Genomic DNA, 23,881 nt, shown 5'->3' with positions numbered 1-23,881 from the left:
AGAGGCAAGAGACTTTTTCTTACCTCTTTGTTTCCTGGTGCGCGAGGAGAGGGGATTTAGAGCGCCGCTTAAAGGAGCTCCGGAGACGGGCGCGAGCCGCAGCTATCAGCGCAGACCCCAGAGACGGGCATGAGACACTAAGGCCGCTGCTGCCGCCACCAAGAAGCCTGTGTGCGAGCGCAGGTCACTCTCCACACCGCCCCTCCCGGAAGCCTGTGCAGCCCGCCACTGCCACGGTCCCGGGCTCCACAGACAACATCCCCAGGAGAACACACGGTGTGCCTCAGGCTGGTGCAACGTCACGCCGGCCTCTGCCACCGCAGGCTTGCTACGCATCCGCACCCCTCCCTCTCCCTGGCCTGAGTGAGCCAGAGCCCCCAAAGCGGCTGCTGCTTTAACCCCGTCCTGTCTGAGCGAAGAACAGACGCCCTCCGGCGACCTACACGCAGAGTTGGGGCCAAATCCAAAGCTGAACCCCGGGAGCTGTGCGAACAAAGAAGAGAAAGGGAAATCTCTCCCAGCAGCCTCAGAAGCAGCGGATTAAATCTCCACAATCAACTTGATGTACCCTGCATCTGTGGAATACCTGAATAGACAACGAATCATCCCAAATTGAGGAGGTGGACTTCGGGAGCAAAGGTATATATATTTTTATCCCTTCTTCTCTTTTTGTGAGTGTGTGTGTGTGTGCTTCTGTGTGTGATTTTGTCTGTATAGCTTTGCTTTTACCATTTGTCCTAGGGTTCTGTCTGTCCAAGTTGTTTTTCTTTGTATTTTACTTAAAATTTTTCTTTCTTAATAATTATTTTTTATTTTCATAACTTTATTTTATTTTATTTTACTATATTTTATTTTATTTCACTATATTTTATTTTATTTCATTTTATCTTCTTTCTCTCTTTCTTTCTATGTTTTCTCCCTTTTATTCTGAGCCGTGTGGATGAAAGGCTCTTGGTGCTCCAGCCAGGTGTCAGGGCTGTGCCTCTGAGGTGGGAGAGCCAAGTTCAGGACACTGGTCCACAAGAGACCTCCTAGCTCCACATAATATCAAATGGTGAAAATCTCCCAGACATCTCCATCTCAACGCTAAGATCCAGCTCCACTCAACGACCAGGAAGCTACAGTGCTGGACACCTTATGCCAAACAACTAGCAAGACAGGAACACAACCTCATCCATTAGCAAAGAGGCTGCCTAAAATCATAATAAGGCCACAGACACGCCAAAACACACCACCAGATGTGGACCTGCCCACGAGAAAGACAAGATCCTGCCTCATCCACCAGAACACAGGCACTAGTCCCCTCCACCAGGAAGCCTACGCAAACCACTGAAGTAACCTTAGCCACTGGGGACAGACACCAAAAACAACAGAAACTACGAACCTGGAGCCTGCAAAAAGGAGACCCCAAACACAGTAAGTTAAGCAAAATGAGAAGACAGAAAAAAACACAGCAGATGAAGGAGCAAGGCAGAAATCCACAACACCTAACAAATGAAGAGGAAATAGGCAGTCTACCTGAAAAAGAATTCAGAATAATGATAGTAAAGATGATCCAAAATCTTGGAAATAGAATGGAGAAAATACAAGAAACGTTTAACAAGGACCTACAAGAACTAAGCAAACAAACAGTGATGAACAACAATAAATGAAATTAAAAATTCTCTAGAAGGGATGAATAGCAGAATAACTGAGGCAGGAGAACGGATAAGTGACCTGGAAGATAAAATAGTGGAAATAACTACTGCAGAGCAGAATAAAGAAAAAAGAATGAAAAGAATTGAGGGCAGATTCACAGACCTCTGGGACAACATTAAATGCACCAACATTAGAATTATAGGGGTCCCAGAAGAAGAAGAGAAAAAGAAGGGACAGAGAAAGTATTTGAAGAGATTAAAGCTGAAAACTTCCCTAATATGGTAAAGGAAATAGTTAATCAAGTCCAGGAAGCACAGAGAGTCCCATACAGGATAAATCCAAGGAGAAACATGCCAAGACACATATTAATGAAACTATCAAAAATTAAATAAAAGAAAAAGCATTAAAAGCAGCAAGGGAAAAACAACAAATAACACACAAGGGAATCCCCATCAGGTTAACAGCTGATCTTTCAGCAGAAACTCTCCAAGTCAGAAGGGAGTGGCAGGACATATTTAAAGTGATTAAGGAGAAAGACCTACAACCAATTTTACTCTACCCAGCAAGGATCTCATTCAGATTTGATGGAGAAATTAAAACCTTTACAGACAAGCAAAAGCTAAGAGACTTCAGCACCACCAAACCAGCTTTACAACAAATGCTAAAGGAACTTCTCTAGGCAGGAAACACAAGACAAGGAAAAGACCTACAAAAACAAACCCAAAACAATTAAGAAGATGGTAACAGGAACATACCTATCGATAATTACCTTAAATGTAAATGGATTAAATGCTCCAACCAAAAGACATACACTGGCTGAATGGATACAAAAACAAGAACCGCATATATTCTGTCTACAAGATACCCACTTCAGACCTAGGGACACATACAGACTGAAAGTGAGGAGATGGAAAAAGATATTCCATGCAAATGGAAATCAAAAGAAAGCTGGAGTAGCACTTCTCATATCAGACAAAATAGATTTTAAAATAAAGACTATTACAAGAGATAAAGAAGGACACTACATTAATGATCAAGGGATCAATCCAAGAGGAAGATGTAACAACTGTAAATATTTATGCAGCCAACATAGGAGCACCTCAATACATAAGACAAATACTAACAGGCATAAGAGGGGAAATCGACAGTAACACAATCATAGTAGGGGACTTGAACACCCCACTTTCACCAATGGACAAATCATCCAAAATGAAAATAAATATGGAAACACAAGCTTTAAATGATACATTAAACAGGATGAACTTAATTGATACTTATAGGACATTCCATCCAAAAACAACAGAATGCACATTCTTCTCAAGTGCTGATGGAACATTCTCCAGGATAGATGATATCTTGGGTCACAAATCAAATCTTGGTGAATCTAAGAAACTGGAAATTATATCAGTATATTTTCCGACCACAATGCTATGAGAGTAGATATCAATTACAGGAAAAGATCTGTAAAAAATACAAACACATGGAGGCTAAACAATACACTACTTAATAACCAAGGGATCACTTAATAACCAAGAAATCAAAGACGAAATCAAAAAATACCTAGAAACAAATGACAATGAAAACACGATGACCCAAAACCTATGGGATGCAGCAAAAGCAGTTCTAAGAGGGAAGTTTATAGCAATACAATCCTACCTTAAGAAACAAGAAACATCTCAAATAAACAACCTAAACTTATACCTAAAGCAATAAGAGAAAGAAGAACCAAAAAACTCCAAAGTTAGCAGAAGGAAAGAAATCATAAAGATCAGATCAGAAATAAATGAAAAAGAAATGAAGGAAACTGTTGCAAAGATCAATAACACTAAAAGCTGGTTCTTTGAGAAGATAAACAAAATTGATAAACCATTAGCCAGACTCATCAAGACAAAAAGGGAGAAGATTCAGATCAATAGAATTAGAAATGAGAAAGGAGAAATAACAACTGACACTGCAGAAATACAAAGGGTCATGAGAGATTACTACAAGCAACTCTATGCCAATAAAATGGACAACCTGGAAGAAATGGACAAATTCTTAGAAATGCACAACCTGTTGAGACTGAACCAGGAACAAATAGAAAATATGAACAGACCAATCACAAGCACTGAAATTGAAACTGTGATTAAAAATCTTCCAACAAACAAAAGCCCAGGACAAAATGGCTTCACAGGTGAATTCTATCCCATTTAGGGAAGAGCTAACACCTATCCTTCTCAAAGTCTTCCAAAATATAGCAGAGGGAGGAACACTCCCAAACTCATTCTACGAGGTCACCATTACCCTGATACCAAAAGCAGACAAAGATGTCACAAAGAAAGAAGACTACAGGCCAATATCACTGATGAACATAGATGCAAAAATCCTCAACAAAATACTGGCAAACAGAATCCAACAGCACATTAAAAGGATCGTACACCATGATCAAGTGGGGTTTATCCCAGGAATGCAAGGATTCTTCAATATATGCAAATCAATCAATGTGATACACCATATTAGCAAACTGAAGGAGAAAAACCATCTGATCATCTCAATAGATGCAGAGAAAGCTTTCGACAAAATTCAATACCCATTTATGATAAAAACCCTGCAGAAAGTAGGCATAGAGGGAACTTTCCTCAACATAATAAAGGACATATATGACAAACACACAGCCAACATCGTCCTCAATGGTGAAAAACTGAAACCATTTCCACTAAGATCAGGAACAAGACAAGGTTGCCCACTCTCACCACTATTATTCAAAATAGTTTTGGAAGTTTTAGCCACAGCAATCAGAGAAGAAAAAGAACTAAAAGGAATCCAAATCAGAAAAGAAGTAAAGCTGTCACTGTTTGCAGATGACATGATACTGTACATAGAAAATACTAAAGATGCTACCCGAAAACTACTAGAGCTAATCAATGAATTTGGTAAAGTAGCAGGATACAAAATTAATGCACAGAAATCTCTAGTATTCCTATACACTAATGACGAAAAATCTGAAAATGAAATTAAGAAAACTCTCCCATTTACCACTGCAACAAGAAGAATAAAATATGTAGGAATAAACCTACCTAAGGAGACAAAAGACCTGTATGCAGAAAATTATAAGACACTGATGGAAGAAATTAAAGATGATACAAATAGATGGAGAGATATACCACATTTTTGGATTGGAAGAATCAACATTGTGAAAATGACTCTACTACCCAAAGCAATCTACTGATTTCAATGCAATCCCTATCAAATTACCACTGGCATTTTTCAGAGAACTAGAACAAAAAATTTCATAATTTGTGTGGAAACAAAAAAGACCCCGAATAGCCAAAGCAATCTTGAGAACAAAAAATGGAGCTGGGGGCTTCCCTGGTGGTGCAGTGGTTGAGAGTCTGCCTGCCGATGCAGGGGACACGGGTTTGTGCCCCGGTCCGGGAGGATCCCATGTGCTGCGGAGTGGCTGGGCCCGTGAGCCATGGCCACTGAGCCTGTGCATCCGGAGCCTGTGCTCCACAACAGGAGAGGCCACAGCAGTGAGAGGCCTGCGTACTGCAAAAAAAAAAAAGAAAAAAAAAAATGGAGCTGGAGGAGTCAGGCTCCCTGACTTCAGACTATACTACAAAGCTACAGTAATCAAGACAGTATGGTACTGGCACAAAAACAGAAATATAGATCAATGGAACAGGATAGTAAGCCCAGAGATAAACCCACACACATATGGTCACCTTATCCTTGATAAAGGAGACAAGAATATACAGTGGAGAAAAGACAGTCTCTTCAATTAATGGTGCTGGGAAAACTGAACAGGTACATGTAAAAGTATGAAATTAGAACACTCCCTAACACCATACACAAAAATAAACTCAAAATGGATTAAAGACCTAAATGTAAGGCCAAACACTATCAAACTCTTAGAGGAAAACATAGACAGAACACTCTATGACATAAATCACAGCAAATCCTTTTTGACCCACCTCCTAGAGAAATGGAAATAAAAACAAAAATAAACAAATGAGACCTATTGAAACCTAGCAGTTTTTGCACAGCAAAGGAAACCATAAACAAGATGAAAAGACAACCCTGAGAATGGGAGAAAATATTTGCAAATGAAGCAACTGACAAAGGATTAATCTCCAAAATTTACAAGCAGCTCATGGAGCTCAGTATCTAAAAAACAAACAACCCAATCCATAAATGGGCAGAAGACCTGAATAGACATTTCTCCAAAGAAGATATACAGATTGCCAAGAAACACATGAAAGGGTACCCAACATCATTAATCATTAAAGAAATGCAAATGAAAACTACAATGAGATATCATCTCACACCGGTCAGAATGGCCATCATCAAAAAATCTACAAACAATAAATGCTGGAGAGGTTGTGGAGAAAAGGGAACCGTCTTGCACTTTTGGTGGGAATGTAAATTGATACAGCCACTATGGAGAACAGTATGGAGGTTCCTTAAGAAACTAAAAACAGAACTACCATACGACCCAGCAATCCCACTACTGGGCATATATCCTGAGAAAACCATAATTCCAATAGAGTCATGTACCAAAATGTTCATTGCAGCTCTATTTAAAATAGCCAGGACATGGAAGCAACCTAAGTATCCATCGATAGATGAATGGATAAAGAAGATGTGGCACATATATACAACGGAATATTACTCAGCCATAAAAAGATGAAATGAAATTGAGTTATTTGTAGTGAGGTGGATGGGCCTAGAGTCTGTCATACAGTGTGAAGTAAGTCAGAAAGAGAAATACAAATACCATGTGCTAACACATATATATGGAATCTAAGAAAAAATATAAAATAAAGGTCATGAAGAACCTAGGGGCAGGAAAGGAATAAAGACACAGACCTACTAGAAAATGGACTTGAGGATATGGGGAGGGGGAAGGGGAAGCTGTGATAAAGTGAGAGAGTGGCATGGACATATATACACCACCAAATGTAAAATAGATAGCTAGTGGGAAGCAGCCGCATAGCACAGGGAGATCAGCTTGGTGCCTTGTGACCACCTAGAGGGGTGGGATAGGGAGGGTGGGAGGGAGGGAGATGCAAGAGGGAAGAGATATGGGAACACATGTATATGTATAACTGATTCACTTTGTTATACAGCAGAAACTAACACACCATTGTAAAGCAATTATACTCCAATAAAGATGTTTAAAACAAATAAACAAACAATGAACAACAGAAACATAATACCAAGTATGTCTAGACTTCATTTTGTGTGACATTGAGGAGTTAAATAAATTTGATCATATAAAGAAAAATAAATAAATGTATTTAATACTTAGTTCTCTTTTTAATCATCATTAAGGAAAAAAATGCGGCTTCCCTGGTGGCACAGTGGTTGAGAGTCTGCCTGCTGATGCAGGGGACACTGGTTCATGCCCTGGCCCGGGAAGATCCTACATGCCATGGAGTGGCTGGGCCCGTGAGCCATGGCCACTGAGCCTGCACGTCCGGAGCCTGTGCTCCGCAACAGGAGAGGCCACAGCAGTGAGAGGCCCGCGTACGGAAAAAAAAAAAAAAAGAAAAAAGAAAAAAATGTTATACCAGGTTCTAAGGATTCCAGTTGTGGAAATTTCACCAGTGTATGCCCACATTCCCATCCCAGGGACAGTAGCAGCAAGTTGAATGGAATTGCTGAGGACCCACGGTCAGAGCTTCACAAGGAAGAGAGAGGCATTCCTAATGATGAAGAACCCATAGTAAGTGCTCAGAAGATACACATGAAATGAATTAATGAAAAGATTATCAGGAATGAAGAGAAAGTCCTTGGTAAGGACTGTGGGTACAGGGCAATGGTCTCTGGAAGGGAAATAGGAATATTTCCTATTTTTCTCCATTGGCATCATCATCAAATTCTTGGACACAGGGGATTTGTTCTGTGAAGAGTCTTTGGCTGCAAGGAGAATATCTCTGTAATTTCAGTTAACACCAGTTTGTAACAAACACCTGTATTCCAGGGGCTTAGCACAGTAGCTGTTTATTTCTCACTCCCACAGTGAAAGGTGTTTCCTGCTTGTTGGTTGTAGAATCAGGGATGCTCTGTTTTGGACAGTCACTCAGAACTTATACTAATGATAGCTCTGCCATTTTCATCATGTGGCTTCCATATTCCACCTAGATATGAACTTCCAGCTGCACCGAGGGCAAAAAGGATGGAGAATATGGTGTGGGGTATTTTTATGGGCCAGGCTGGGAAGAGATGAATATCACTTTAGTTCACATCCCATTGGTGAGAAGAAGTCTACATTTTCCTACCTAAATGCAAGAAGAGGAGAGCTGGAAATGAAGTTCCTGTGTGAGAAGCTGCTTGCTAGAGGATACTCTATGCTGTGGAAACTGGAACACCAGTTTTGGTGAACAGTAGCTAAAATGTAATAGGTTTTCTGACAAGGGATGGGAGTCGGGTCACTTATAATCATGAAGCGGCTGGAAAGGCATTGCTAGTTAGGTCAGCTCTTCATAAAAATCATCCATTGTCATAATACATAGCTGATGTATGACCTTTCTTGGAATAGACTAGGAAATACATCAGATATGGGCAGAGAAGAAATTCGAGATAAGGGCATTTTGTGGAGATAAATTCGTTTGTGTCTCATTAATGCAATTAAAAAACAAAACATAGTTGATCTCAGTATGCATGTGCAATAGTTCTTTGAAATGATTCTATGTTTGTTTTGGGGGAATATGTTTTTAAACGTAATTAATGGGTAACATTTCATGGATTATAATAATGATGCCTTATTTTGTATAATATATTTTGCTTTTGCAAATGTTTTCTATTACAGTTAATCCTCACAATAATCCTCTGAGATAGGCAGGGTAGATAAGGATATGTATGATCCCTGCATTAAAGAGGAGGAAACTCAAGATCCAGTAGTAAGTGGTGGAACTGGGAAAGGAGCCCAGAATCTCTGACTCCAGGCTCTACTTCTGAAACCCTTCAAAAATTTAACTTTATTTTTTTTTCTCAGAGGGGTTGGGAGTTAGAGAACAACATCAGCTGAGATCAGCTTACTTGCTTAGTGAGAAGTTTTACTTCCTGAGTTGTCCATGTTGGGTGAATGTTCTAGACCATGTTTCACATCCTCTTGGGGAACAACTTCAATCACTGGAATAGGTTTATAAGAAAATAGATGGTAAAATTTGGTTTGGAGGCTTGAACTTGAAATATTAGCCAAATTAGAATCTTTGATTTCTATTTGCTACCTTGCATTTGTATATAAATACAGTATGAAATCATATAGTGAGCAGTCTGCCTTTTTTTTTCATTTTTATTTTCCATTTTACTTAATGAAGTGTAATAACTTATAAGGGATTTAAATTGAATCCTTAGCAGTCTACCTGTTGTGGTACATTTAGAATGAAAGGATTTCAGAATGAAATTTGGAGATTTTTATGGTGATTGTCAGTGTGATGACTTCTAAAATCTTGGTGCTCTCGCCGGGGTCAAGAGACCACTAGTGTGGTTGTCCAATTAGGTGAGCAGGTTTACTTTGCAGCATGACAAAGCTGTACAGTAGATGCACTCCAGCTGATGGTCTTGGAGTTATGTGGCTCTAGCCCCTACCTGTGGTGATCTGGAGCTACAGCATGTCACTGTAGAGAAACCATCTGCAGGAAGCCAATAAATAATTGTGTCTGATTGGAATATAAATTGGATCCATCAAAGTGTCCTTAGCAAACAGCAAACTACATGACACATATCACCATGTGTCGTGTATATATACACATATATGCGTGTGTGTTACTATAATTCATGATAGTTTCAAAAATTTCAGATATTTATGAAAATAGGATATGGCCCCATGGGGATCAACAAAATCTTCCAAATAGTATTGTGTTTGCTTATAATTCATGTAACAACGACAAAAAAGAAGATGGCAAGAAAACAAATATTTTTAAAAGTCTCTTTTTGTCCCCAGAAATTTCACTCCTGCAGACTAGCAGTGGCTGGCTGGATGTATCAGTGCCCCTGGGGTGATGCACTTCTATTTCCATTACTCTTCATTGCAGCTCTTTAGCACAGCAGGAAGTGTGTTCTCTCTCAGCTTCCAAGTTTTATGTTTTTAGCCTAAGTAAATATAAACCACCTGCTGTTCACCTCCTTCTAAATAAATAGATGTTTTTTAACCTTGAAAAAACTTTGAAATGGATGCCTACCTTTATTACTAAAAATTTAAAGTTTTTAATGTGGGAATGAATGGTTTGCAAAGAGCACTTGTAGTCAGTATTTTCTGGGCTCACTGTGAGGTGTTTTTTAGTTTTGGGGTGTTTTTTTTTTGGTAGCAGGAGAATTTTAGGAGGTAAGGGAAAATACTATATAAGCTGTGAGTCTTTTGTTACTTTTAAGTTACATTGAAATAACTTTATCTTTACAGTGAAACACAGTTTAAAGTGCTAGAAATAAATCCATTTTTACGTGTGAACATTATTGTCTATGCCAGTGGTCCTCAAATATTAGCTAGCATACATCAAAATCACCTGGAGAATTTTTAAAACTCAGATTACTGTCCCCACCTTTAGAGTTTCTGAGTCAGTGGTTCTAGGGTGAGGACTGATAATTTGCATTTCTAACAAGTTCCTAGATGACTCTGACGATGTTGGTCCAGGGGCCATACTTTGAGAATTACTGGTCCATGCTTAATGTTTCTAACAGTCAATTCCTCACTGCTAATTATGGGTACGTGAGTGGAAATACCCAGGTCAGAAGCCTAGAAACTGAATTGCTAAGACTAATCGAGGTTTATTCTCTCTTACCTCTGTGTTTCATTAATATTATTTTCTTACACATATTTTTCTGCCATATTATTTCTTCTTTGAAGGACGGTTGCTAATATTTACCTTGAATTTAACTTACATCAATTATCAGACTGAGATAAAAAGAAGGTAAAAGAATTTCAGGTATCATGCTTTTTTTTTTTTCCCTAGAAAAGTATGAGAAGTAAAAGTTCTTTTAACTGGTTTTCTAAAATACTCTTTGGTACATGTTATCACCTGGGTTATTAGAATTTTGCAAGCAGTTAGGATGGATTCCCCCATAGAGCATTCTATAAATGCCAGATGTTGTAGCAGTCAAATAAAGGAGCCTTTCCCCCATATTTTGAGATGCATGTCAGATGCAATGGAAATAACTGTAGGAGGCTGGAGTTAGGGAAGCTCATAAATGAAATACCTCCTTTTGTGTGAGCTAAGAGGACAGCTTCTGAGCCAGAATATCTGGATTATTTGGCGCTCTTATGTTGAGACCTAGGGAAAACACCTCACCTCTCTGTTTCAAGATCCTCATATCTAAAATGGAATAATAGGATCTTCCTCTTAGGAAGCTTTGAGGATTGACTGAGTTAAACCATTTAACGTGTTTAAAATAGTGCCTTACTCTCAACAATATTATTAGCAGATACTACATCTTGGAGAAAGAATACTATAAAGCCTTTTTTTTTTGGTCATGCTGCTGGTAGCAGTGGCAATGCGATTGAAGTTAAGTGAAAAAATGTTAAATTAGTACCAGAATTGTACTGTATGGTTATAATATCCAACTCCTTTTTCAAAAATTTACAAAATGTCATTTTCTCTGTAGAAGAAAAGATCATTAAAAAGCGCTGTGAATTTAAGACAGGGTAGATGGTTCTTCTTTATATATTTCATTTCTGGCAGAGTGTTTATTGGATTGTCCACTGATGAGGAAATTGCCCAGGATGATGATGACACTTAAGGTTAGAGGAGAAAATATGACTCAAAAACCAAAACAATCAGTACATTTGGAGTGGTCAGAAGGATCAGAGAGTGACATATATGACCGCAACTAAATGCCAGGGAGTCTTCACAAGAGTGTGGGGAGTGATGATTTGGAAAAAGGATCGAGGTAGCTGGAATGTCACCAGATAGACAAGATGGGGAGAGACGAGGCAATCATCATTGCAAGGAACACCTGGTGGGTTCTCAAAATTGGCTAACCTGCTGCCTGCCCAGTCCTTGCTTCCCTCCTCAGGGACAAACTATGTGTTTTATCCTTTTTAATGTGGCCACAGTACCCAGCGCAGCACTGTGCAATCAGTGCTGGCTGATTTGATTTGATGATGCATGCCCCAGTTTGTATTCTGGTTTCATTATTTTCCCTACAAATAAACTGCAGGTAAAAAAAAAAAAAAAATCAGGAATACGGTAGTTAGCATAGTAAACTCTATCTCTTGTTTTCCTTTTAGATTACATTTAGGTCTCTTTCTGCTCATGTAAAAGTTTCTTATTCCTGTATGAAAATACAGGCTTACCTCATTTTATTGTTTCACCTTATCGCACTTCACAGGTAACTGCGGTTTTTGTGTGTTTTGGGTTTTTTTTTTTTTAACGAATCAAAGGTTTGTGGCAACCCTGCATTGAGCTTTCTGAGCAGCATTTGCTCGTTTCGTGTCTCTGTGTCACATTTTGGTAATTCATGCACTATTTCAGCCTTTTTCATTAGTATTACATTTGTTATGATGATCTGTGATCAGTGATTTTTGCTGTTACTATTGCAAAAAGATTACGACTTGCTGAAGGCTCAGACGATGGTGAGAATTTTTTAGCAATGAAATATGTTTTAATTAAGGTATGTACATTGTATTTTTAGACATAATGCTATTGCACACTTAATAGACTACAGCATAGTTTAAACATAGCTTTTGTATACACTGGGAAACCAAAAAATTCTTGTGACTCGCTTTATTGAGATACTTGTTTTATTTAGATGGTCTAGAATCGAACCCATAATATCTCCGAGGTATGCCTAAAAGGAGATGTCATTACATTCCAAGGTAATCACTTGGGCTATAAATTTAAACAGATAAATGCAGTTGTAAATGAAAATATCAATATAACTTCAGTTTCAATAAAATCTGAAACTTGAATCAAGTGGTACATTTGACAGCTATACGCCAAGGAAGTGTCACTGGGATGGGTAGGGTTGCAAGCATGAAAGTTGAGAATATTTATGTTGATTATTTGCTCCATCTGGCTTATGGTCAAAATAAGTACAGTAGGCAGCCAAGGTATATTCTTTTCTCAGGTAGGAAATAACTCTCAGAGAACTTGAAAGGTTAAATGCAGTAATAATGGAAAGTGATATTTTTGCATGTATATGAATTTTAATGTTTACTTAAGACTGGTAATCCCTTCACATGGAATATATTATTAGTAATATATGTGACATGGACCAGAATTTTGATATACTAATCATCATTAAGAAGTTTTCTTTTTTGTAACCAAAAATCAAATATTTTTTTTAAAAGTAAGAAATATTTGTATTTTCTTAAAATCTAAAAATGAAAGCATCATGTATATCATGTATATATTATGTATATGGATTGTATATAGATGGACCAAAAGGCTGTGAGCCAGGCTTTTTTGGGTAGACCTATTAAGTGGTAGACACCAACATTATAACGAAGTCTTATTCTACTCCTGCCTTTGACACTATTTTGTTCTTTTTTATCTACCCATCTGGTGTCTGTATTTTATTTTAGAGGATTTCATCAACTGTATGGTAACCTTCAACTCTGTATGTATCAAGTGTGAGACACTAAAAAGCTATGTTCACACATCCACACATTTCTTAGTGTCCTCTGGGATTCACTGTAGGTCATCCACTGGCCAGCTGGTTGATCCACTGGGTACCTTGAATGTTGATGTCTGTTGGTCTTAGGGATGATAATTGTTGTCTGAGAAGGACTTCCCATTTCTGGCTGGAATGCGGATGGGGGAGATATAATCTTGCATTTCTGAAGGAGAAAGAACCTAGGACAGGAAGACACTTGCTGGAGTCTCAGTATCAGGATGCATAATTTCATTTAATCCCTCATTTTCATTCCTATACCTCCACCCTCCTGTCTGACTGATATCTCTAAGTCTGGCTTTTCCCTGGTCTGTACTTCCTGGCTCTTGATGGTATGAGGAAGAGGTACAGTAGCTCTTGTCTCTGGTTTCTCCCACCCCAACTTGTCACTTGGTCTGTTGCCCACACTTCCTGAGCTGTTCTGGGATCCTATGGGAAAATCTCTTTGCATTGCTCTGATGTCTCTCTCCGCAGGCTCCTGTGGGCTTGATGGTCCTTTACTCCTCTTTGCTAAATCATGCATCTTTTAGCTGCTTTCCATATTCATATACTGCAGTCATAGGAGATTGAGTTGGAGCTTTCAGTTTTTGTTCTTGCTGTCTTAAGGGAGAATTCCTAGAAAATACAGGGTGGAAAAGTTTTTATTTTACCATCCAGAAAGTGGGAGTCTTACGTCTTAAGTCTTAGCCTCTTAAGCAGTCTCCCTTTATTGTTTTTCTCTATCCCTCATAGCTACACCAGAGCTAGAGTTTAGAAATACAGCCATATCTGTCATTTTTATGCCTCCTCCTACATAAAAATAAGCTTTTACCTAAAATATTGATACAGCCCTCTTTACATAGGACCCCTGCCTGATTCCTGTCCTCTTCTCTCTAGCTTTCCCATGTGCCTCTTCCCCGTGCTCTGACCAAATGGAATTATTCAGACCAAATGGATTCAGAATTCAGAATATGAAATACACCTCTGCCCCTTAATAAGTTTCACTATCCCTCCTCATATATATATATATATATATATATATATATATATATATATATATATGGAATATGCTTTCCCCTTCTCTCTGCTTGTCAAAGCTCATCCTTTTGGATGGCATTCCTCAATCTTTCATCATTCTTCTAGGACCTTCATAGTTGTGGCTTTCTTTTTTCTCTCTTTTTTTTTTTTTTTGGCCATTTTTCTTTAAACAAATTCACTTTTAAGAACTGGAGTAAATTGGCTTCATACGGAAACTTTTATTCTGAAGTCAAGTGGGAGCTATCCTGTGATTTTTAGGTAGGAAGGTAAATTACTTTATCAGACTTGCATTTTAAAGCAGTCCCTATCTATAGTGTATAGAATACTTTAGTGCATACCCTGCCTAATTTAGAGACAGTTTCTAGGACTTTTAAAGCAATTTGGGTGAGAGATGATGAAAAGCTGAACCAGAATAATTACAGCAGTAATGGAGCCGAAGGGTCAAAAGATATTAAGGAGATAGAATTAACAGAACTGGGTCAGAGATTGGGTGTGAGAAATAAAGAAAAAAAGCAAAAGGAAATTATTAGAGTTTATTTTATGGTTACTTTAGAATTTACCTGCTTTCACAGATCTTCTGATTTTCTGGGGTTGTTGACTCATCAATATTCACTTTTAATCAACCTTCAAACTTGAAAATTTTTTTAAAAGTTCATTAACAGTATTTTCCTTGATGTAAAAACTGAGAAATAAACTAGCTGTGTTGAACCATTTACTTGGTGAATCTATTACATATATTGTGATGATGTTTATATTATCAAAAACTTTTAATGGGTTCATTTTATAATAGTCCCTCATAGCCCTCAGTATTGAGATTTCTAGAAGGTCTGCAAGAGTCATGACATTGAACTCCATGGATCTTTTGGTCATATCAGTTCTGTGATAGCAACTGAAGATCCAGTCTGTGATCAGATTTCAAACTGAGTAAAAATAGCATGTTTCAGGTCTTAATTCCATACTGTAATTTTTCTAATCTCCTTTGCCCAACATTGCCTATCACTCATGGATTTTTGAATAATACACTGAGGTGTACAAAATTATAGCTTTTAAAAAGAATATATAGGGAATTCCCTGGCAGTCCAGTGGTTAGGACTCTTCTCTTGCACTGCAGGGGGCCCAGGTTTGATCCCTGGTCGGGAAACTAAGACCCCATAAGCTGTGCAGTGTGACCAAAATAATAATAATAATAATAAGCAAAGAGATTCTATTTTTTTAAAAAGAATATATATATAAGTTCATCTCTCAAATTTCTATTTCTGTACAGCAGGAGAAAATTTATTTTTCCCAATTCAAAGTATTCAGTTACTTCTGGTTTAAAGGTCAGTCCTATCAGAAAAGGCCCAGTCAACTTCAGATTCTTCTCCTTCCCTTGTACATCTTTCTCCCTGAAGTGATAATCTGGGGAGGGTTGGTGAACAAGGGTGCTTACTACCACGGCACCATGATGCCACATCTTATGGGCCGTCAGTACCCATCAGTGCCACTGTCCGGTAAGTGGTGAAATTTATGATGTCTGTCAGACTGGAGTTATCATAACCTGTGCTCACATATTTCTTGCTTTTTGTCCTTTCCCATATTAGGTCTAAGCATCCTTCCTGTCCTGATTTCAAATACTCTCTGGGCTCACTTGCTTTCCCTTAGAAAATCCCATATGATTCTCAGGAATTGGAAGAAAATAATGGATGCTCTCCCATAAACTTTTGGTAGATGTTATGCTTTGTGAGTCCTTCTCAGGTCCAGATGCTACTATGAAACTCTACCCAGAAAGGTGGCCTGTTGGGTCGAATCTTAGCACCTTTCCTTCCTTCCAGTTCTCTTCCCGGGACGAATTCTTCTCTTTGTGGGAAAATATATTTTCATCACTGGTCACTCTTCCCTAATCTACCATTTATGGCTTATCTTTTATGTGCTTAGTCCTTTGCTACTTTATGTAATGTGAAAACCCAATTATTACTGTTGAAATTGTTGGTTTTCAAAACAGTTTCTTTCTGCTATGGATTAGAAGAGCCTATTTGACTTCTCAAAACCTATAATTTGAATAAACCAGAGAGCAGTGCTTACGGGAATATATCACTACTCCTTGAATGTTGGGGAGAAACTAATGTGTATAAATAAATGCAGGGTTGAAACCAGCTCAACTAATATTTAAAATCATCTGACTTCATTTATAATATTTTCTAAGTAGGTTATAAGTTAGTGTCTTTCTGTTAAAATAGGCTCTTGACTGAAGAGTCTGTTGTTCCCCACCTACTTCTCTACATTTCTTTGATCATTTAGCACTCATTAAAAATAAATTATTGTATCTCATTGAAACATTTGTATACCTCAGAGTGTAGTGTATGCAGTAACAAAAACAGTCATAATAATTTTTATATAACTGTCAGGTTATTTATAATACACTCATCAAATACTGAATTATGGTTAAAAAATTCAGGAGCAGTTTGCTGTGATACACAAAAGCAGTGCATTATATTGTCAGTAGTAAAAAAAAAAAAATTCATCATAAACAAAAGTTTAAGACTCCATGGAGAACCAAAGTAGATCTTCTGATGTTGTTTTACTGTAACAGGATAAAAGCAATATGATGTCTATATTTTGTCTTCTATTTTTTTTACAGCCATATTTATTATTTATTCATTTGCCGTTGTATTGAGAAGTAATTGATATACATCACTTTATACGTTTAAGGCATACAGCCTGATGGTTTGGTTTACATATACTGTGAAATTATTACCATAGTACATTCAGTTAACATCCAACTTCTCATATAGATAGATACAGTAAAAGGAAAAAAATGGGAGGGGGAGTCTTCTTGTGATGAGAACTCACAGGATTAACTCTCTTAACAAATTCCCTATGTATCATATATTAGCTGCATTAACTGTAGTCATCATGCCACACATTACATCCTTAGTGCTTATTTATCTTGTAACTGGAAGTTTGTACCTTTTGCCACCTTTCTCCAATTCCCTCTCGCCCTCCACCCTCCGCCTCTGGTAACCACAAGTCTGATCTTTTTTTCAATGAGGTTTTTTCATTTGTTTTTAGATTCCACATGTAAGTGAGATTATACAATATTTGTATTTCTCTGTATGACTTATTCCACTTAGCATAATGCCTTCAAGTTTCATTCATATTGTGGCAAATAGTAGGATTTCCTCATTTTCTATGAGTGAATAACATTCCATCGTGTGTGTGTGTATAAATTTATATATCTATATTTTATATATCTATATATGTACCACAACTTCTTTTTCCATTCATCCATCGATGGACACTTAGGTTTTTTTCTATGTCTTAGCTATTGTAAATAATGCTCCTATGAACACAGGGTTGCAGATGTCTTTTTGAGTTAGTGTTTCTATTTCCTTTGCATATATTTCCAGAAGTAGAAATGCTAGATCATATGGTAGTTCTATTTCTAACTACTTGAGGATCCTCCACACTAATTTCCCTAGTGGCTATACCAATTTAAATTTCCACCAGTAGTACACAGGGGTTCCCTTTTCTCCATATCCATGTCAGCATTTGTTATCTCTTGTCTTTTTGATAACAGCCATTCTAACAGGCGTGAGGTGCTATCACATTGTGGTTTTAATTTGCATTTCCCTAATGACTAGTGATATTGAACATCTTTTCTTATACCTGTTGGAATTTTGTGTATTTTCTTTGGACAAATGTCTATTCAAATCCTTTGCCTATTTTTAATTGGGTTATTTGTATTTTTGGTATTGAATTGTACAATTTCTTTATATATTTTAGGTACTAATTCCTTTATCAGATTATACTGTTTGCAAATATTTTTTTCCCATTCCATGGGTTGTCTTTTCACTTTGTTGATGATTTCTTTTGCTGTGCAGAAGCTTTTTAGTTTGGTGTAGTCCCACTTGTTTTTTGTTTTGTTTTGTTTCTTGTACTTTAGGTGTCATATCCAAAGCTTCATTCCCAAGACCCATGTCAAGGAATTTATTCCTGTGTTTGTTTCTAGGGGTTTCATGGTTTCAGGTCTTAATCCATTCTGAGTTAATTTTTTTAAGTGGCATAAGATATGGGTCCAGTTTCATTCTTTCACATGTGACTATCTAATTATCTCAGCAGCATTTATTGAAGTGACTGTCTTTTCTCCATTGAGTGTTCTTAGCTCTTTTGTCAAATATTAGTTGATTATATATGCATGGTTTTATTTCTAGGCTCTCAATTCTGTTCCAATGGTCTATTTATCTGTTGTTATGCTAGTACCATATTGTTTTGATGACCATAGCTTTATAGTATAGCTTGAAATCAGGAATATTGCCTTCTATTTGACCCTATTATTTTATAATTTAAAAATTAGCACTCACTGTAAAAGAAATATTATAAGATCAAATAATTAAGAGATCATTACAACTTGCAGCAGTTTTCCTTAATTAGTTAGGTCAACTACCTTTGGGTGGACAACTAAGATTTAAGGATTTGACGAAGATACTGTTTTATAATGTTAATAAACTAATTATGATTAATGAAAATGTGAACTGATAATGCTATTTGACATTTAACAAATATTTAGTAAGTGAAAGGCCATGTTCCAAAAGTATAAATTTATTAACTCCTCACAATAATCCCATTAATAGTTAATACTATTATTGCCATTTTACAGATGAGAAAAATCTTACACTGAGAGGAAATAAATGTTCAGTTGGTATCCACATGGATATCGAGTGGCAGAGTAGAAATTCCAACCATATAGACTGTTCCTTAAAGAATACCTGCTGTTGCACAATAGGCCCTAAAACCCATGCTGATAAATATGAAATATAAAGTATGCCATGGTGCCTTTAATTTCTATTATTTTAAATTACTGTAAATGCATTATTAAACATACAACTGTGCTAGAGTTTCTAAGTAGCACTTTGGTAAATGTAATATCATTAGTTCTTCTGCATTAACTGAAATATAATTATAATGAGATGACATTTATATTCATAATACTGAAGTTTAAACATCTGAAGCCAGCTTTCCTCAGATGTTTTAAGGTAAATGATATTTAAAGCTTTGGTCACAACCTTGATGACTTAAACACTTAATGATCCTGTAGAAAATACCAAATATTGATTTACGATTGCTATGATATTATTTCCAATTATATCAGTTTCTTCACTAAAAAAAAAACAACTGTAATTCATACCATAATCCTACAAAATAAGTACCACACATTTCACTCATTCAACTGAGGCTAAGAGGTTAAATGCTGTGATTATTTTTATGGGAATGAATCAAGGGCAACTTTGGAGCTCAGATCCAAAATCCGGACATGATTTCACCCTTCTGTTGTGTTTACTTGAACAACAGATTCTAATGATGATTGACAGGTTGTTTGTATCTTCTCTCATCAGGTTATTACAGAAAGTTTATTGATGAGTTTTAAATATATTTATATACCATGTGTCCTTTGCTTGAAAACTGTCTCCTTAAAGACACAGTTCAAGTAGATGATCAACAAGGACCTACTGTATAGCACAGGGAACTACACTCAATATTCTGTAATAACCTAAATGGGGAAAGAATCTGAAAAAGAAAAGATATATGCACATGCATAACTGAATCACTTTGCTATACACCTAAAAATAACACAACATTGTGAATCAACTATACTCCAATACAAAATAAAATAAAATAAAAATTTTTTAAAAAAGAAAAAAAAAAAGACACAGTTCATATGTCCACTTTTTTAAATTTAACTTTTTATTTTTTTAAAAGACAGGAAAATATAAGTTTATATATATTTAATTTTAAATATATGTATAAGTTGCTTTGTAATTGTTGTATATTTCCTAATCTAGATTATAACCCTTTGAAAATCACTGATTAACTTGAATCAGGTATCTTCTACACATGTCTGTTAGAAAGAGTAAGTAAATAAAGTGCATGGGACTTAGTTTTTAAATTCATTTATTTAGTCTGAATAGATTTGTCTGATTGCAGCTAAGTCAGAGCTACTATCTGAGCAAAGTCTCATATGTTAGAGACGCTGGACGAGTCAAAGCACTCGGGCTTGGGATTCCTCTAGAAGGAATCCTGGACCAAGTGAAAATGCGTTCCATGAGCTCAGCCAGAGGCTATCCCAACAAGGTCTTGAAGCCAACCAGCTGGTTTCCCATCTGTTTTCTCACCTGAGTCCCAGGAGGGATTTGGATAGAGGCTAAGGCACTGTTGACATGCATTTGGAAAATAAAAGGATTATTGTTTTTATTTTTAATACATTCTATTCTGTGTATATTTAGATAAATGTTAAATGAATATATTTTCCATAATTTAATGCCTTCATTAAAAAAGAGGAATCCATGCAACATGGAGTTTGTTGGAGGTTGTGTCACGATGGAGGCATTGCAGGCCTGGATGAGAACATCACAGCCTTAAAATTGGATACATTCCTCTGAGTTTGGATGGCAGACAGATCTGTGGCCCCAGTGAATTAGATAGCAGGAGTCAGAGATGTGAGTAGTGTAAGAAAGCAACGAGTACAGTTTCTCAAGTCTTTGACTGCCAATACTTTCAAATTTTTTAACCTTTGCAAAATGATAACATCAAAACATATTTGTTGGAAAGCCATCATAGCAAATAACACTTAGATGCCATAAAATGGTAATAACAGCAGACCTTTTTTCAGGGCTAACTCTGTGACAGGCACTTTACAAGTGCTATCTTATTTATTCCTGACACAATTTTATAATGTAAGTATTATCCTTATCCTTATTTTGCAGATGAAGAATCAGGTTTAGAAAGGATAAGCAACTTGTTCAGTGTCCCAGGGGTGGCAAGCGGTCTGCTGGGCCTCAAAGCCAGGTCTGCTTGACTGCAGAACTCATGTTCTTCATCTTTGTGGTTCCTTTAAAGTCAATTAACGGTGCTTATAACTCGCCGCCTAGGAGATAGGCACAAATCAAGCCTAGCTTGCCCTGAAATTTTCTACTAGAAACCAAACAATTAATGCTATCATTTGATTGATGTGTAGATGAAGGGAAAGTGCTCAATTTTTTTATATTCTAAGCAGTATAAGTCCTTATAAAATTAAAATTTTACAATAACACAAGCAGACTAAAATCTTGAGGAAAATGATCACTAAATAAAAGTGTCTATCTAGAAATCATGCGTTTGTTTTCTAACTCAGGAGACAGTTGTGCAAGTGATTTTTCTCACACTTTAATATCTTCAGTATAAAGAAGATCATGAACATGGAGAAAGATGTAGTGTTGCTATCATATATGTTTTTCTTATGCAACAGGATGCTTCAAATTATTTATGTCTTTCAGGACACTTAATACCACTACATATGCATTAAGATGCCACTTTGTATTTTCTAAAATAAAGAAACACCCTCTTTTTCTTCTATGTTGTATTTTGGAATGTTTGTACCTAGGACACATTAAAAAAACTTAATGGTCCCACTTTTAGGTGTTGGTCCTGTAAAAAATACTAGTATATGAATGTGCCAAGATACATATATAAGATGTATCTTACAAATTTAGATGCAGTGGAAACATTTTAAAAAAATTAAATATCCTTCAACAGGAGATGGATATTATATATAATATTACATCAAAAATAATGAGAAAATATATGCAAAATGGTTTTAGAAGTGTTATTAAAATGCTGTTACATAAAAAACGGAAAAATGCAGTGATAAGTAAAATTGAGCTAGATTTGGTCACGTATTCTATCATGAGTATGTGTATGTGTGTGTATGTGTGTGTAATATTGTGTCATGTGGTGAAGTGTGTAGGCATAGAAAAAATTCTAGAACTATTTATACCAAGTTATTCAAAAGTGGGTGGGGTTGCAAGTTGTGGGGAAACCTCCATTTCTCAGTTTCTACACTTCTATTTTATTTTATTTTTATAAAAACATGTATTAGTTTTGTTAGAAATTTTAAAAAAGCATTTTTTTACATTTTGCTTGGCACTCAGTGCTCATGACTACAAGGCTCAATTTACCTTTCCAGTCTAATTTGTCACAATTTCAGACGTCCTGCCTTATTATATAATTTACCACTGTGCCCTTGATTCCTTTTTTCCTCTGCCTTTCTGTATCTTGTCCCCTCTGTGGGGAAAGCCCTTTCCTTCACTTCCTATCTTTAGGTTCTATTATGTTTCCAGTTCTAATTCCAGTGCTTCTATAACACATTTTTATGTGTATATTTCTCAGTTAATTGTCCTCCTCTATTCTCATTTCAAATTTTGCATTCTTCTATCATATCCCATATTATAGTCTGCCTTGTAATAAATGTATTAATATGTCCATATGAGCCATTCATGAAATTCAAGTCTTAACATATTTATTTCCTTACATTTAGATTGCGTTACATCAGTTAGTGCCTATAGCATTTGAAAAATTAGTCACATTTTATTTTTGTGAAGTTTTTGAACGGTTTCAGTTTTTTCTTCTATCATAATCTGTTATTGGAGAGACACCTCTACTTTATGTAGATTGCCAACCTTATGGCTCATAATCTGCTCCTCAATTCTGTATTATAATTTCTGTGTAATAACTGCATTTGCTTCCTCTATTCTCTTATATAAATGCATTTCAAGAGGCTGAAATGGGATATGACAGAGTTCAAATAAAATAGCTTAGGCATTTGCAATTATTTCATAAAATGATGCCAAAATATTGTCACATACAGTATCTCACATGACAAATTTAATAAAGCCTTCTCAGAGAAACACACATTTTTATAGTAAGATTCTGGTATAAATCAATCCAGGTGGCTTCCTTTTACAAGGACAGGCAGATTATTTTCAATATGATAGAACCAGGGGCAGGAGAGTAAAAACTCAAACTGATTTGCAAACAGGAGCTTCCTCAGTAGTCATCCAGGAAGGGAGTTTTGCTGTGTCACAAGTGACTAGTACCCGGTTTTGAAAAAAGAGTGAGTCATCCCCCTTTGAAACAAGAGATAAGTGGGGGAAAGGGCTGTTTAAAAATTATTTTACAACTATTTCCTTTGGAGCTATGACTCCTTAAGCTGGAATGTGATCCAGAATAACTTCCCTTTGAATCCAACATTTGTCTTAAGCATTTTTATTGCCTCTCTTTTCCCTCATCCCATCTCACTTCTTCCCTCCCTCTGTTCAACAGATTTACACGGACTGGGCCAACCACTACCTGGCAAAATCGGGCCACAAGCGGCTGATCAAGGATTTGCAGCAAGACATTGCAGATGGAGTACTGCTAGCAGAAATCATCCAGATCATTGGTAAGATCTGCCCTCTGAGAAAAGCCATGAAAGTTTCTGCGCCCACGCACTTTGGTAAAATACAATTTAATTTGGATGCTTAAGAACTTGGTCCATGTGTCTCTGAGATTAATGCAGCTCTCCCCGTGATTTAATTAAAATGTTTATGTGAGAATGTTTGAAAAAGGCAGTTTGGCCATACTTTTAAATGGCTAAAACTGTATCTTTACATACACTGAATTGTCAGAAATGAACGCTTCATTAAACCATATGTCTCCCATGTGTGCATTTCGTTAGCTGGAGCAACTCATACACTCTGAGATTCCTTGAAACTATATCCTGATCCAGCAGGGACAATTGTGAAAGGTTTCATGCCAGCAGTCATTTGGCACAAGCTAAGGAATTAGCAGCCACTTCCTT

At 36.7% G+C, this 23,881-nt stretch overlaps 1 protein-coding gene across 5 annotated transcripts in view; it reads left to right on the top strand.

Annotated features, from left to right (window-relative positions):
- NAV3 (neuron navigator 3) overlaps window positions 1-23,881 on the top strand; it is a 599,001-nt gene that overhangs the window by 310,560 nt on the left and 264,560 nt on the right. For all 5 annotated transcript variants that reach the window (XM_081248291.1, XM_081248290.1, XM_081248289.1 and 2 more), the window contains exon 2: window positions 23,365-23,482. In XM_081248291.1, coding sequence (XP_081104417.1) covers window positions 23,365-23,482 — 118 coding nt within the window. The remainder of the gene's footprint in view (window positions 1-23,364; window positions 23,483-23,881) is intronic.

This window comes from Mesoplodon bidens, assembly GCF_964165515.1.
Source record: "Mesoplodon bidens genome assembly, chromosome: 11".
Classification (NCBI taxonomy): domain Eukaryota; kingdom Metazoa; phylum Chordata; class Mammalia; order Artiodactyla; family Ziphiidae; genus Mesoplodon; species Mesoplodon bidens.
This window is presented reverse-complemented; position numbering and strand designations above follow the sequence as displayed.